Genomic DNA, 15874 nt, shown 5'->3' with positions numbered 1-15874 from the left:
ACTGAGGAAGGTGGTGGAAACACCGGTGAGACGGTGACAAAGACCGTGCGGTGCCCAGGCGGCCACCGGGGAGCGACACCGCGGCGGCCGCCGGGCGCGGCGGGGCGGGGGCCGGGGCCGCGGCGGAACCCGGGGCGGCCGCCGAGGAGGCGCGGAGAACGCAGGCGAGGCGCGGCTCCACGCCCAGGAGCGCCGCTTAAAACCACCGCGGAAAGGTGTGGCCTCGCCTTTCCTCTACCGGCGGGGAGGGGACGGGACGGGACCGGACCTCCGCTCTTGCCGCCGCCGCCAGCAGCACTCGCCGCCCGCCCGGCTCCGCACAGTGCACCTGCCCTGCCCTCACCTGCGGGCCGCCCCGACCCCCGGCTCCCGGCCCTTCCCCGGCCCTCGGCGGACTGCGAGGGAGCGGCGGCACCGCGGCGGGCGCTGCCGGCCGTGAATGCCTTTCCTGCCGTCGGGTCCGGCTCAGCGTCCCCGTCGCTTCGCCCCTCGCCCCGCGTCGCCCCGGGCGGCTCCCCCGCTACCATGAGCATCAACGGCGGGTCCCACCCGCGCATCAACACCCTGGGCCGGATGGCGCGGGCAGAGTCGGGCACCGACCTGCGCTACGAGATGAGCTCCCATGTTGTGGGGGGAGGCGGCGGCGGCGGCGGCGGCGGCGGCGGCACCACCACTCACACCCACAAGACCTACTACTACCAGAAGACCTACGGCGGGGACTACGCCTCCGATGGATACGGGTAGGTGCGGGTCCAGCCGGCCCCCGGCCCCGCTCCCTCGGGGCCGCCTTTGGACAGCTGCCGTGAGCCCGCTCGCGGTGGGATTCCCTGGGTGCTCAAGCTTGCAAGTTTCTTTTTCCTGTTCCTCCTTGAGGCGTCTTAACTTCTAAAAGGCTTTTAAACTCAAGCGAAGAACTTACTTTTTGAAAACCGCTTTTGGTGGTGACTCTCCTTTGAAGAGAGTAACAGGACTAAAAACTGTGTCTCCCATTTGCGCTGAGGGCTGTAAATGGGTCTGTGCTGGCTGTATTGACCCAACAGTTCTCTGCTGATAAACCCCCGCTTTGCTCAGTGATGCAAAACAAGCCGAACTGAAGTGAATTGTTTTATACCCCATGCACCCAGGCGCTGCCTTCCCCAACAGTTGCATGACTAGGGCTATAAAACCATTTTAAGTAGTGGGAATTGTTCTCTTTTTAATTTTTGAGTTTGTTTCTAGCTTGTGCGAGGCTTGGGAGTTTAAGTCAGGATCTTTTATAGAGCGATCCCTGACATTTGATGGCAGGGGGCAAAGATACAGGACAAGCAACATCGGTTTGCTCTCCTTGCCTGTTACCTTTTTAAATTTCTGCTTGTCCTGTTGCTGTGAGCACAGTCAAGGTCTTGTAGGCAGGGTGCCAGCTGTGAATCCTGGCTTGGGGAATGTCTGTTCTCATGGATGCAGCTGTACCAGCAATCTGTGCACATCAAGTCTGACAAGGACTTTCTGCAGAGTGCAGTAATCATGAAGACTTCTCCACTTATCTCCTTGTCTGGGAGTTCACAGGACTAAAATGCAGGCAGCAGTTACAGTCACTGAAGGAAGCAGCGTTGGCATATGGTACAGCACCCATACAAAGCACAGCTGGTGGTGACTGGTTTGTGTGCATGGAATGGCTGTATTAAACCTATTGGTCTAATTATGGATGCTGCTGACTAAGGAATTGATGCAGAAGCACTGTCATGTATTTTGTGCTAGAATTTAAGCCCTAATTTTATGTACAGTACATAATTAGATTGCAAAAGGGTTAGAATTAAACAGACATAGTAAATAAACAGCAGATGAGAAAAGGCAGGCTTTTTTACGTCAAGCAGATCAATGAGAGTAGAGATCAACTGTAGAGAAGTAGCGTTATCTTAGAGAGCACAGTGTGCTCTGCTTAGGTATGTCAGATCAGTTGCTAGAGCACCACTGAATGAATGACAAAATTTGCATTCTACGTATTTTTTGTTTATTACTTTGCCCAGTTCTTAGTTTTAGTTCTTTGTTTGACTTTCGGTTTGTTGTGTGCATAGGTAAGTTAGTTACAACAAATTACAGCTAGACCACATCTAGTTACCGATACAGTAGTATGAGAATATCTATTTATTGCTGTATAGTAAGAACAATTCAGTACTTTCCCATTGGGGAGTGCACACACTAGGACTCCAAAATGCCACTGCTGCGTTTCATGTGTGAGGATTTGTTTCGCTAGTGGTGCTTCATTGCAAAAACCTTTACTGTTCACAAGAGACGGCCATGAAAATGAATGGCAGTGTGTGTTACTTCCTGGCCATTCTCTTTTTCCTCGCTTTACACTGGTGCAACTATATTTGGATTCATTAGGGTGATCTCCATATCACTCCCGACTTTCACTAGAGGAGAAATGCTTTCCTTTAATTTAGCATTCTTTGGCTATATAGTTACATATTTTAAGCCAGTCTGTAGTTTGTTAGGCTCTTCTTTCTGTAGCATTCAGTGGTGGTGTAGCAAAAGTAGAAAGGACAGACCTGATCAAAAAGTTAACAACCTTATGTCAACATTTTTTCATTTGCTTTTTATTACATAATATTCATATCTCCTTTTTGGGAAGGTATGCCTGGCAAGGAGGTTGCAATGAAAGTGGAACTAAAGGCAATTATTATTGAGATTAAAAAAAAAAAAAAAAAGAAGTATATTTATGCATTTACATATTGGTTTATGTGAAAAAATCTGACTGTACCAAATACTTTTAATATTTTTTTGCAACAGAGTATGTGTGTTTGCCACCTTACTGAGTTGCATAGGTTTATTTTTAAGCAGTGCTGATTTGAGTTAAAATGTGTCTCAAAACAAGGGGTTTGTTGTCAGTTAATGAAAAAAGCAGTTTTGCCTGATTTTGCATGTGTGTTGTGTGCAGAAAATCCACTAAATCCTCTGCATGTTGTGCTATTGGGATCAGGGCCATCATCTATGGAATTGGTTTTATTGATTGCATTTAGCCTGACATACTCAGTGCCAAAGTTTAGTGGCATCTACTGAACTCAGAAAACGGAGGCTTCTTTTTTCCATGGTGAAGATCACTCTACCCTAATTTTTAAACGCAGCAGGATTCAAGTTAGGGTCTAGTCTTGTAAGTTTTGGGGCGTATTCTGCCAAACAAGTCTGTGCTGAGTATTACATTACTCATAGAGCAATATGAGACGCTCCCTACCCTTAGGGCTCAGCAAGGTGCTTTTACAACATTCCCGGTTTCTTCTGGCTTGGGAACTCAGGATGAGCTTGGCCCGGAGTACAGATAGTCAGCTTGACAGTGAGTCACACGCTGCTAAACTGCCAATTCATCAGTCAAATATTTATCAATGTCTTTGCTATGGAGATAGAAAATCTGATAAACCATGAGAGAAAAGAAAAAAATGCAAAGTTGTGCAGTTTTATTTGTCATTTCTGAGATTAGGGAAAAAAATAGCCTAGGATTCACGGTCACTGGGTGACATGAACATAAATTAATTTACACGGTTCTACTTAAGGATTAACGTAACTTCTGTTCTTCAAGTTAGGACAGGAGTTAGAAATTACATCACCTGCCCTGACACTACTCTGAGGAACCAAGAAACAAAGTAAACGTGGAGAAAACAGACTCAAAGCCACGCTTTTGCCTTTCCCATCAGTCTCGCAAGGATCTGTAGAGTCCTGGCTAAGCTGAGTGGTGGTAGAGCTGGCGTGGTAACTTCCCCTTTGAGCTGCTCAGACGGCGAGGGAGGAATGTGTCTGAACCGCTGCGGAATACCTGCCCTGCCGGCAGAGCCTGCGCCGCGCTCGGGCTGGCAGGGAAATGGTGACGCTGCCACGCCGTGACAAGAGACTCAGGTTGCGCTTTCCCAGGTCACTGTTCCGTAGGGACGTGCGTGAGGTTCGGAGCTCCGTGCCTTTGCAGGTGTGGAAGCCTCTGTCAGGAGAAGGGGGTTTGCTGCGTTTCAAGCGGCTGCTCTCCAGCAGAGGTGTATTTCCATGGTCCACGCTAGAGCCAGAGTTTGGCACCTCCCTCTCTCCGAGGCGGAGGTGGGAGAGGCAGCGTGCGAGCAGCCTGCTGCATCGGGCAGGTACGGCCTTTGGGAACGGTTCTGTTGCTCCTGGTGATTCATACCAGTGGGAAAAAGCACGAGGATTCTCTGTGAACAGGTGTGGCTTGATCGCTTGTGAAAGCCTGCATGCTGCAAAGGCACTAAGACTCAGGGGTCTTAATAATTCAGTAATTCACTAGTGACTCCCAAGTTTTTGCACATTTGTAATGGTATTTAGAGCCTGATTGTGCCAGATGCAGAGGTCTTTTGAGGTTTCCAGCCATCATGCCCTAGTCTATGTGCATACTTGGCAGATGGGACTAGTTTGGTGAGGCCGTGGTGTGCCAAAACTGGTCCTAGTTAGAGCAGACATATGGGGAGAGCCCAGTTATGAAACTCTTGATGATTTGACAGTTTGTATTCGCCTTCTTTGAGGTGGGAGGGGGAAAACTGGACAACAGCGTTTTAATTCCTGGTTATATTCTTATGGATGTTATGATTCACCACCTTTATGCCATTGCGTTTTCCAGCTGGCAGGTGGTGGCGGATGGGTGGTGGTTTGGTCTGGTGGTATGTGCAGGCACTGTGCTGGGAATGCAGATTCCAGGTCAGGTTTTTCTTCTGACTTGCCTACCCTGGGCATACCAGGTAATCCCTTTATGAATCTTTTGCTTGTTCAAACAAGTTTGGGTGGAGGGGCGGGAAGTGTGAAGAAAAAGAAGCACTATTTTTTTGCTCTCGTTGGGTTATGGGAATCACTCAGTACTCTGGATCTGCTAAAAGACTTTCTTTTAAAGCTTCCTCCACTTTTTGAATGAATAAAAATAATGTAAAAGCTTTGAATTTTTAAAAGGCTGAAAGTTTTGTGGATTATTCTGATTTGTTTTAAATAGTATCTTCAGGACTAGAGCAACCTCTTTGTGCTTCCAAAGCTATAGGGAGCTGTGAAGCTGTGGGAAGGCCCCTCAGAACTGCTGGATGTGCCTCTGTGTCTCCTTTGCCCTGCTTCTCTGGGCAATGATCGCACCCTGGATAACCCAGCAGCCTCTGGATGTGTAGTAGCAAAGGCAGACACCAGAGCAGCCCCCACAGTCCAGGTGACTGTGCTGAGGTGTGCAGGTCTTGCAGCAGCAGGAGGCAGATGAGAAAGCAGAAGGTAGCTGGCTTTCTGTCTTGCTCCTCGGGTTCTTCCTGTCATCCTTGCAGTGATGACATCAGCTGCCATGTGGGGCCTGTGAAGGTGCAAGCTGAGTGTTTAGAGAAGATAATTGATTTGTTCAAAAAACATCACTTGGAATAATTTTTTGACTGCTTGAATAAGTCAGTGGCAGCTGTGCTCGGGGGATGTGGGCACTGCTGACGTGTCTGTCTCAACTCTCATAACTCATCATGTAGCCTTGAGCATGTTTCTCAGCCCCTTTTAGGAAAAGCAGGAATAGTTGTTTCTTGTTTCAGTAGAGCTGGGGGTCTTGTGAGATTCACTGGTACTGCTCATGAGTTAAACACAAATCCTAGTTCAGACACTTGGGATTCAACAGTAGAGTAATGGCTGAGTTTAGCTCAGGCGGGGTATATTCCAGCAGGGAGCTGTTGTCTGAGCTGCTATCCTGCCCAAATGCCAGTGGCAGCAGGGGTTGGGCTGTCCTCTCATTTCTCAGGGAGAGCAGGAGCATCGTATAGCAAGGGAGCAATGTGTTCTGCCTTGACATGCACTGAACAGGGTGGCTCCTGTGTGGAATGACAACAGGGAGATGCTATGCTTTTCCTAGGGCTCTTCTGACAGTAGAGAGCAACAGGCCTACATTTTAACATCCCAAATAAAATCAATTCATCTGTGTTTTGAACTGTTTTCATAATTTTAAAATGAAGACGCTACCCCCTTTTGTTTTCCTTTGTTCCTTTAATAGTTAATGACTATTAAAATTATTTTAATAAAGAACTCTGCTTAATAGGATCTTTTTGAAATTCATGAGTTTCCTTCCAAATAAGTGCCATGATCTAAAATGAGTTGTAGGGACAAAGACATAGTTAAGGTCTGAGGCAGTCCAGGCTGTTTCACTCAGCACTGTTCTGTGGGGTTTACAAAACCAAAGCAGCACAGCAAATTGTCAGGTTATTGCAAATGTATATATTTATTAGTAGGAGACCCTGCAATCTTTTGTTTTGAGTCCTGCTGAAAGACCAGCCTCCAGTTCTTTCAATTTCTGCTGGAATGGTTGATAACACATGCTGTATTTACAGAGGGGCAGTAAAACAGATGAAAAATCTGCCCATATTTTCACTGCCTGGTGTGCCTGCAGCGTCTGATACAGCAGGATTCTATTCATAGGTTCAAGGTTTAGACACTGCCAGAGTTAAATCAAATTGTCACAGCAGCAGTAGGTGTTATAGTGACCAAACATTACTCTAAACTTGTTCAGTTTCATGTAAACAAAATCAGACAAAACAACAGAGACATTGACAAAATACCATGTAAAGTAATCCACTTAATCTGTGTTCTCTGAGGATTGTTGGTATCCTACATTTTGTGAGAGGCAGAAATGTATTTTTATGTAGCATGTAGGTTACATGGTTTTACTTAAAAAATCCAGCTTTGTTCTTGCCTCCATGCTATGATGCTGTCCAGCACGTTCAGGGGTTGCCTCAGTTTCTTTGGTCCAGTGTTTTCTGGGTTGGATACAGTTTTACTTTGGCTGTCTGTTTCCTGCTGCCTCAGGGTTGGTTGTCTTATTACTCTGAATTGGAGTTTCTGCTTTGATCTGCTCATCCTGTTGGCTTCATTAAGAGGTGTATTGTACTGAGAGACTTTGACACTGCTAATGAAGTACCTTCCTGTCACATGGGTGAAAAGTATTGAAGGTGTGTCCCTGTGAGATTGTGCTAGTGCTATCTGATGTATCAACATCGGTATATGTATGTTGAGGTATAGTCTCGCTAAGTATTTTTATATTTTAAGTTCAGAGATTGATTTATGCCCTTAAGCATATTTGTACAGCCAAATCCCCTTCAGATTTGAAGTCCTTGATTCCTGTTGGCTTGGTGGAGCTATGCCATCAAACATCAACTCCTGTGCTGGCACCTGCTGTCTCTGGGTGTGCCCCACTAGCCCCGTGTAGCTCTGTTTGGTCTTCTGACAGATTTGAAAGCCAATGCCTCTAACAGGCCATGGCCTTTTTATCATTATCATAGGATTGATCTCCATATTTTCACTAGCAAAACTGGTTAGCTTTTTAACAACAAAGATAACATCCAAGATGTTAAAAGCAGCATTAATAAAATAGTGTGCTCTTTTCTGTTTTCAATTTGTATAGCTCTGACTTCTGCCATTATTTTGGTTATATCTTTATCTACTGGATTGGAGAGCCTTAAATATGTGCTGCTTTCTTTTTGTGAAGGTCCCTGTGAACTGTAAACAAGTAACTTGTAGATCTTTATTTGAAGACCTAGATAGGATGTGCTTAAGCCTCTCGTTTCAAGGCCTCTGCTTCTGCTCTTGAAACAATTTTGTGCATCTATATTTAACTATCTTCAGGTTTTTAATTTTTAAAATTATTTGGACAATAATTATGGATGTGGCATTAGGATGAACACAAAATGCTTGTATTTCTACTTTTTTTATATTTTAATTTGTTTTAATAGCTTGATTTACTTGAGAATGGCTTTTTTCCCATTTTCTTACCATGTTAACTATAATAGCTATTGTTTAGACCTTGTCATGGTGAAGTGATGTCTTTGAGTTCAGTAAAGTTACACTGAAGCCAGTGGAGATAGACTGATTGATGACAGTATAAATCTGGTCACCATCTATAGTTCATTTGGCATTAATGGATTTCCAGCATTTGTAGCTGCTAGAACATGACGGAAAAAGTGATTCAAGAAAAAATACTCTTCCAGTGTTCTAAAAAGAGAAAATTGCTTGGAAGGTTCCTTTCTCTTCTTTATTATGTTTCATTCATGAGAATAATTGTGGGCGTAATTAAATGTAAATTTCAGATGCAGTCAGATATTTCTATATCTAAACACAGCAGCGATGCCTAAGGAGAAGGAATGATTTAGAAAAGGCAGCTGACATGGAGCCTGGCACAAAATCAGACCCATATGTTATTTTTCATAATTGTTTCCTTTAAGCTGTTTCCAAGACACACAGGGTTGCATAGCACAGTGGGGCACAGTGTTTGTGCAGCCAAAGGGTCACAGTACAAGCCGGGGGCTGCATGTATACAGCTTGTTTTGTGTCACCCAGTGACTCTCCAGTCTTGTCTCTACATCTTTGAGGATCTGTTCCCTGGTATTGGGGGAAGCTGCTGAAAAGTTGCTCAAACCTTTTGCATTTGTTCCAGATGAGCTGATACGAGAACAGCAGGCTGCTGATGCATCAACTGCACATGCTGCAGAGGAGCTCTTAACAATATAGAGTGTTTCTCACCCCTCCAGTGATTTTGTCAAGGACGGTTCTGCTGAGTTTTTTTTTATTGTCACAATTCCTTTTGTGAAGAATGGTCAGAGTCTGTTCAAATCAGTGGAAAGATTTCCATTGAATCCAGATTGCTTGCTTGGCTCTGAGTTGGACAGGTTCACACTGGTAGTCTTTTTGGCATTAGTGTTGTAAGGAATGTTTGACTCTTCAGTGATTTGTAATGGAAAAGGTTACCTACTGTGAGTGCAGGAGTCAGAAAACTAGGCAAGGCTTGGAAACACCTTAGTTCTTACTGTCTGTTAGTGGTTTATTTCAGTTTCACTGGCAAGTGTTTGGTTTTAGGAGCCGCCCGGGCTTGCCTGGGAGGTCTGATCCCATCACCAAGGAATGGTTCCTCATTTGAAGCACCTCACCCCCATTCAACTAACAGTGGCTCACTTTGGTGGCTGAATCCTAAGCACTGAAAAAGCAACATTCTGGCAGTATGGATGCAGTAGATTATGTGTAAGACAACAGTAATGACACCGTTACCTGCCTTGGCTTTTTTTCCCACTAGTGTTGGGAAGTTCTGGAGTTTTACTTGGAGACTTCAAACTCATGCTTTATGTATTTGTAAGAAAGCATGTTCTCTGACTCCAGGCCCTACATCTATTTTTGTAGTAGCTTGTGTATCTTGCAATTAATTCCTAAGACACTGCACTAGCTTTGTGCATTTCTGCTGATAGAAGAGCCCTTCTTACACTTGTGTGGACTTGTGTGCTCATGTGCTTGCGTAGCCAAGGATCCTGCTTTCCTTGTATGCCCTGACATTGATGGCTGGTGGGATAACATGAACAATTACATCACACAAAGACTATGCTCTAATGTACTGACTTTAACGAAGATTGTGAATAATTTGTTCTCGCTGTTAATGCTGCCAAAGTTTTCTCTATAAAAGCTACAAATACCTGTGCTGGAAGAAAAACTTTCTGTTTTATGGCATGCCAGTTTCCATGTTCTGCTCTATCCTGTGGCAAAGTCAGTCCATGCCTGCTACTGCAGAACTATAAAGTGGGTCTGCCATTGTGGAATTGTCATTAAAATTTCACAGTGCGGTTAATGTGTGTGTGTGTCTCTGTGAACCTAAAGGAGGTGGATTATTCCATGTAACTTCTCTTAGCTGTTCTGAATTTGTGTTTCTTGTATTTCTTCAAAATGTGCAATTCCTCTGTATTTACTTCATCTTCTTCTTCTCCCCCACAACAGTCAGAATGGGACCTGCACCATGTCCAGACGCCAGAACACCATCCAGGAGCTTTTGCAAAACTGTTCGGATTGCCTGACACGAGCCGAGCTCATAGTGCAGCCTGTGAGTGCTTCTTGTTCTTCTTACCCAAAGTGATTATGAATATTACATACATATTCTGTGTTGTTATCTGGACTCACAGGCTCTGCTTCTTCATTTCCTTTCTCCCCGTTCAGCTGCTTGTGTGAGGCAACTGGGAGTGAAATAACATACCTCCCTCCTAGGTCTCCTTCTTCCCTCTGTACTCCATTCAGTAAAACTGATTGAAATGTATCTGGTTAATAAAAGGGGTCTTCTTGATTTTTTAAAAAAAACCAAACCCACCCTCAAAAAGATTCTACTGCATCTTATTTTTCACTTTTAGATCAGGACCACTGTCAGTGTAAACACCTGTTACTAGTGTTAGGACTACTCATACTCTCTTAGTGGAAATACCTTCATTACCTTTATTTTATTTTTCCAGAGGATTGCTAAAGAAGTAAATGGAACTAGACTGAAATCTTCCTGGCTGTTTCAGCTCAAATACATACAGATAATCTCTGCAGTATGCTACGCTGGTACAAACCCAGAGTGCCTGGGGGCGGGTTGCTCACTGATGCTAAATTCACTCCTGGCAAACATGGGGTGTCCTCTGTTCCTGCTGAAGTCAGAGGAGGTGCAGGGTGGTGAGTGCATCCTGCTGTTGAGGCCACTGAGATGTGAAACCCATTCACAGTTCTGGCAGTAGATGTGATTTAATGCACACTTTTGGACCCTCTGTGGACAGAAAATTCTTTCAGAAATGAACTCTGTGGTTAGGAGTTCATTTCCTTTTCAGAGATACAGGACGTGTGAGCCTGTTTATATAAAAATCAATGCCAGAGTAAACACTGCCTTTTGTTCAGGATTAATATTATTCCAGTGAAGTTGAAAGAAAGATATGTTTAGTTCCAGCTTGGTGCCACAACATGCATTGCTTACTTTGTTTATTTCTTTTCTTTCTGAGGGACAGAACAATGAGGTCCATAACATTTTATTTGCAAAATCAGGTCACAGCTGCCTTATGTTTTGTTCAGCATGGCTGTGTCAGTGTGGGATGAGGTCAAAAAGCCATGTCTTCCTGGTTGAAACACCATGACTATGCTGGTCCAACTGCAGTGAGAGGGTGCATGGATTTGCCTAGACTTTGGGTGATAAGGTGCAAATGTGATGGGGCATAGAGCTGGACCCAGGCAGATGGTACCACTCATGTTTTTGCAGGAGGGGGAAGTCTTAGAACCTATGGGAAACTTGTGGAAAATCAGGAGCAATATCCACCATCTCCTACTAGGACAGTGTTTCCTTCTCATCTTCTAAACACAAAAGCATAATGTCTTAAGAAATTAGCACACCATGTGAAGCCTTGGCTCCACTGACATAAACATCAAGATTGTTCTTTATGGAAAGTTCTGTTTGGTATTACATTTTAATAATTTTATTCCATATTTTATTTTAATAAGAACTTTCCAGTGACTGTGGATCCTTGCTAGTCGGCCTTCTGCTGGTTAAAGCTGGCAGTCAGAGATTTGGCAGTTGAAACTTTCCAGGCTTCCTAAGAAAAAAAATCAGTCCTCACAACATCTCTTTTAAGAAAACCAAAATGAAGCTTAGATTATGAATATTTAATTTAATCTCCCATCTTTTTTTTTTCTTTAGGAATTGAAATATGGGGATGGTGTCCCACTTAGAGGGAACAGGGACCTGGAAGACTGTTTTGCACAGGCAAATGAACAAATGGACATCCTGGATGGGCTGATCAGAGAGATGAGGCAGATGGGCCAGCCCTGTGACATGTATCAGAAAAGGTATTGTCAGGGAAGGGTTGGGGGTGGGAATGTGACTGATAGAAATTTGTGGTACTTCAAGTATCCCTGTTGTTGCAGGATGTGATAGAAATCAGTAAGGTGGAACTAAATCTGTTTGGTCATGCTAACATGGAGAAGGGCCTTGCAGTAATATATTTCTGATAGAAATTTATGCCTTAGTTATCTCCATGAAATCTTAGTCAGTATATTTTTTCCGTGGTCTTTGCTTTCAGCACTTTGTTTTGAATAGTTGGTGGTCCATTAGGAGAGATAAATTGCATTGTTTGCATGTTTTCTGGGTGTTTTGCTCACAGGCACTAAGTGGTTCTTTGCCTTTCAGGCTGCTTCAGCTCCAGGAGCAAATGCGTGCCCTGTACAAAGCCATCAGTGTTCCCCGTGCCAGGAGGGCCAGCTCCAAAGGTGGTGGCTGCTTCTCCTCTCAGAGCGGCTCAGGCTGGGATGAGTACACGAAACGTGTCACAAGTGAATGTTTAAGCTGGATGAGGCAGCAGAAGGTAAACCTGTGCAAAACCCAGGGACAATGCTAAAACCTGGTGTTGTTCATGAACATCACCTCATATGTAGTAATGTTTTGGGTGCCAGTAGAAAAGTAAAAGTACACGTGAATTCTCACATATTATTCCAAGTTCCTTTTTTTTTACCCTGTAGTACTGTAGATATAGTGAATTCCCACTGAAATCCAAACATGGATCGCGGTCTTCTTTTGCAGAGGAAATGGTGTGGAAGTTCAATTTGAAAGCTAAATGAAACACAGGTGTTAACATCACAAAAGGCATTGGCATATTTGCATTAGAGATTATTGTGCTCAGTATTTCCCTCCTTCCTTCCTTGCACAGATTTCCTTTGATTCATACTTATTTTAACCCTTTACACAGGACCATCTTCACAGATTTAACCACTGTCCAGTGTTTTACAGTTGTTCTCCCCCTCTACTCTGTCTTTATCACAGAGAGGTAGAACTGATTGCCATGGGACTAGGCTGTCAGAAGTCAGTGCTGAAATGCACACAGAAGTGCTGAAGCTACTGTTTGTTGCATTCTGAGAACAAATTTGCCAGTTCACAGCTGTTGCTAATGTAACGTGGAGTGGAAAACACACACTGAGAGCCCATACTCTGTGCTATTGAGGTGAAAGTTGTGGGTTTGTGGTTGGACAGCCCTTTCTGAGGGACAGGTAGGGAGGATGGAACAAGGTGGCTGAAGTCACACTTAGCAGACTCCTTGTAATTTGAAATTGCATTATTTTTATCTCTCTTTATTAGTTTGTTTCTTTCTGATTCCATCCTTATTATCTGGGTATAGCATTTGCCAGGTGGGTCTTACACAAACCAGGTGAGGAGGGTAGAGCTCTGTAGAGCTGCAGTATTTTTAAGTGAGTGCTAGTTATATTCTAGTCTTTCAGTGTGGCATGTTTTAGAGGGGGAAGGGGAAGTGGAGGTGCACTCCTTGTGTTGTAATGTGTGTTAGCATTGTGCCTGGGCAGCAACAGCAGAGGTTATTGCTCTGCACATGCTGTGGGAGAGAAGGCTAATCATCCATGGCTTGAGGAGTGATGTTGGACAGACTCTGGGCATGCTTCCAGTGATGAAAGATGGTGAACATGCTGCCCCTCCCAAACACACCATGTGATGCCCTGCTCAGACACCCCTCGCTAAACACAGGGAGCATAAGCAAGTGCTTTATAGCTGTGTTCCCACACTAAACCTCCTGTGAAAGTAGAAGGCGCAGACTCTCTCTCTCTCTCTCTCTCTTCGCCTTCATCCCTACAGCAAAGCTGAGGTGGGGCCAGTAAGCACTTACCTCACTGGGAAAATATATTTTGAACTTGCCACCATGCTGCTTCTTTCCGTCGTGACTTGCTGTGTCCCATTACTTGCTCACATTGAGACTAGGATAATGTTTCCCCTAGTAATGTGGAAATGGGAAAAAGTTCTGAGCACCTGCAGTTTTTTGCTGTTTTTCTGTTTCTTTTCTGGATGGTTTGCTGATGGGAGAATCAGGTGGTAGGGAGGGTTGGTCAAATTTCCAGTGCAGAACTAGGGAAAGTGCAGTGAAATCCAGACAGCCTTTGTTCACATATGGCAGCCAGCCATGACTGCCACTGTTGCTACAGTCTCTTTAGACTTTAAATATAACGACAAGGGTCAAAGTCCTGTAACTTTTAAATGGCTGAATGAAAAATGGTTTCGTTTGTTGGATCATTTTCAACACTGCCTTTGAACCCCTACGCCTGAGTTCTGGCTTTATTGTCATCTGTTGACTCATAGAGATTAGACTCCAGGCTGGTAATTACTGAATTCAGTCCCAACCCAAGATTAAGGTACCTATTTCTTTACTGGGCATGTGCACAGACGGGCATTCAGACAGAGCCCTAGTGTGTCTTTGCAGCATAAAAAAGGATTTGGAGTTTGTGGAGCTGAATTTAGAGTTAGGTAGCTTTTAATATTTGAAAAAAATGAAACAAGGAGCTGCAGTCAGTTTTTGGGTTAGTAGTTAGCAGGTGTATTACTGTTCTCAAGGCTGTTTCTAGAGATTTGCACTTGGCATCCTACAATAAATGTTGCCAAAATGCAAGACAAACAACACGTTTTCTAATCATTTCGGTTTAGCTTCTGTGGGGTAGTTTTTCATTTAGTGTTTCTCCATTTAACGGAGGTTTTTGAAGTTTACATGACCAAATTAAAATGGAAATCTGATGTACTGGGCTATAGAACTTAACTGGGCATTGTCACATGAATTGCATGAATAGCATTGTTTGATAAAGTCATTTGTTTTCAGAGTGATAAGAATGTAATTTTACTGTAGAACATAAAATAACAGTTTGGTCCAAAGAAAATCAGATGAAAGTACACTAGTGAGTGTGTTTCATCTAGTCTAACTATAAAACACTGAAATATTTTTCCTATTTTGTTTCTTCTGCTTTGGGAGCCTGTCACACAGTTTAATTGATGGCAATTTAGAGAAATTGTAACCCCCTATTCTGAACTTCTCTTTATTTCAGTTTTACTCTCTACCACATAGTCTGTTTCCTTCAGTTGAATTCCTTTATGCTCCATTTTAGGCGGTAATGTTGGAAATGAAAGTACCAATCCTGTTTCTTGCTCCTAGGTTGAAATGGAGCAAGTGAAGTGGGGGTTTGATGCAGCATCCATTGAGCAACAAATTGGCGAGCACAGGAGAACTCACAATGCCATCGGAGACTATCGTTGGCACCTGGACAAAGTCAAAACAGATCTGGTAATTACTGTCCTCCCTTACACATTGCTTGGTCTGGATTTATAGCATTGTCTTACTGGTGTTCCACTACAAAAAAGGAATGCTGGAAAGTTCATCCTCTCTTCAGAAAGCACTGGTGTTGTGACAGCAACCACTTTCAACCCTAATTCTGTGATAATTTTGTGTTTCACTTCTTTACTCAGAATTTTAAAATGAAAATTTAGTAGCTATTTGACATTTTGTTGTTGTGCACCAAGGCTGGGAAATAAATACTGCCATATTTTTTTGTGAGAAGAATGACTAAGAATGATTATTCTCACTTGCTGTCTGAATATATTAAACAAGAAAGTGAAAGAATAAGATGGAGCCTTGAGTCATGGGGGTTTTTTCTGTGAAAAATGTTCAAATTCTGGGCTAAGATTAAAACTTTTCTTAGGTGTGGATACTATTTTTAGTTTGGTTTTTTTTTCCTCTGAGACTTCTGTTGCCCTCTGAGTTTTGTGATTGGATTAGAATAAAGAAGTGACTGAAAATGCAATTGTTAACTTTCTCCCCTATCAGCCCAGCATTTAAGTATAGGAGAGACAAGGCTTATTTAATTTCCATTCATCTTTTATCTTAATTGGGAGGAGAGTTCAATCTAAAGAAAAGATAGCCTGTTCTGGGGCCCTGATCTCTCAACCAAGCTGAAGAGTGAAAAGGATTTTACTCCCTTTTCCCTTCTTCAAATAGGAAAGGTGATACTCTGCCCTGTGGAATACCAGTTCCAAGGCTGGGCATGAAACAGGGATAAAGACTGGAGCTGTCTGCTCACATCATAATTTATACTAGTTCATAATCTCCAAAGCTAGCTCTAGGACTAGCTGGTCTAGGAGTTTGGTGCAGAAAGAAATCCAGTTTTGAGTGTTGTTTTGGTATTGCAGATTATGTGCAGACTTGGTTATATACTAAGCATCCCTGAGAGTAGTAAGTTTGTCCAAGCCTTGGTTTTATTCTTCCTGAGTCATCCAGTGGAGCAAATCTGCTGCTGACAGATGTCTCTTGCAGGCATT

The 15874-nt window shown here is 43.6% G+C and overlaps 1 protein-coding gene across 3 annotated transcripts in view; it reads left to right on the top strand.

Annotated features, from left to right (window-relative positions):
* The first annotated feature begins 232 nt into the window (after nt 1-232).
* Nucleotides 233-15874, top strand: part of LOC104691380 (desmoplakin) — a 39215-nt gene continuing 23573 nt past the window's right edge. For 2 of the 3 annotated variants that reach the window (XM_039548233.1, XM_039548231.1), the window contains exons 1-5: nt 233-740; nt 9724-9826; nt 11438-11586; nt 11927-12101; nt 14715-14843. In XM_039548233.1, coding sequence (XP_039404167.1) covers nt 526-740; nt 9724-9826; nt 11438-11586; nt 11927-12101; nt 14715-14843 — 771 coding nt within the window. In that variant the 5' untranslated portion in view covers nt 233-525. The remainder of the gene's footprint in view (nt 741-9723; nt 9827-11437; nt 11587-11926; nt 12102-14714; nt 14844-15874) is intronic. The other variant, XM_039548232.1, reaches the window with a different exon arrangement.

This window comes from Corvus cornix, chromosome 2, assembly GCF_000738735.6.
Source record: "Corvus cornix cornix isolate S_Up_H32 chromosome 2, ASM73873v5, whole genome shotgun sequence".
Lineage (NCBI taxonomy): Eukaryota > Metazoa > Chordata > Aves > Passeriformes > Corvidae > Corvus > Corvus cornix.
The sequence above is the reverse complement of the archived record's forward strand: the minus strand, read 5'-3'. Positions and strand labels throughout refer to the sequence as shown.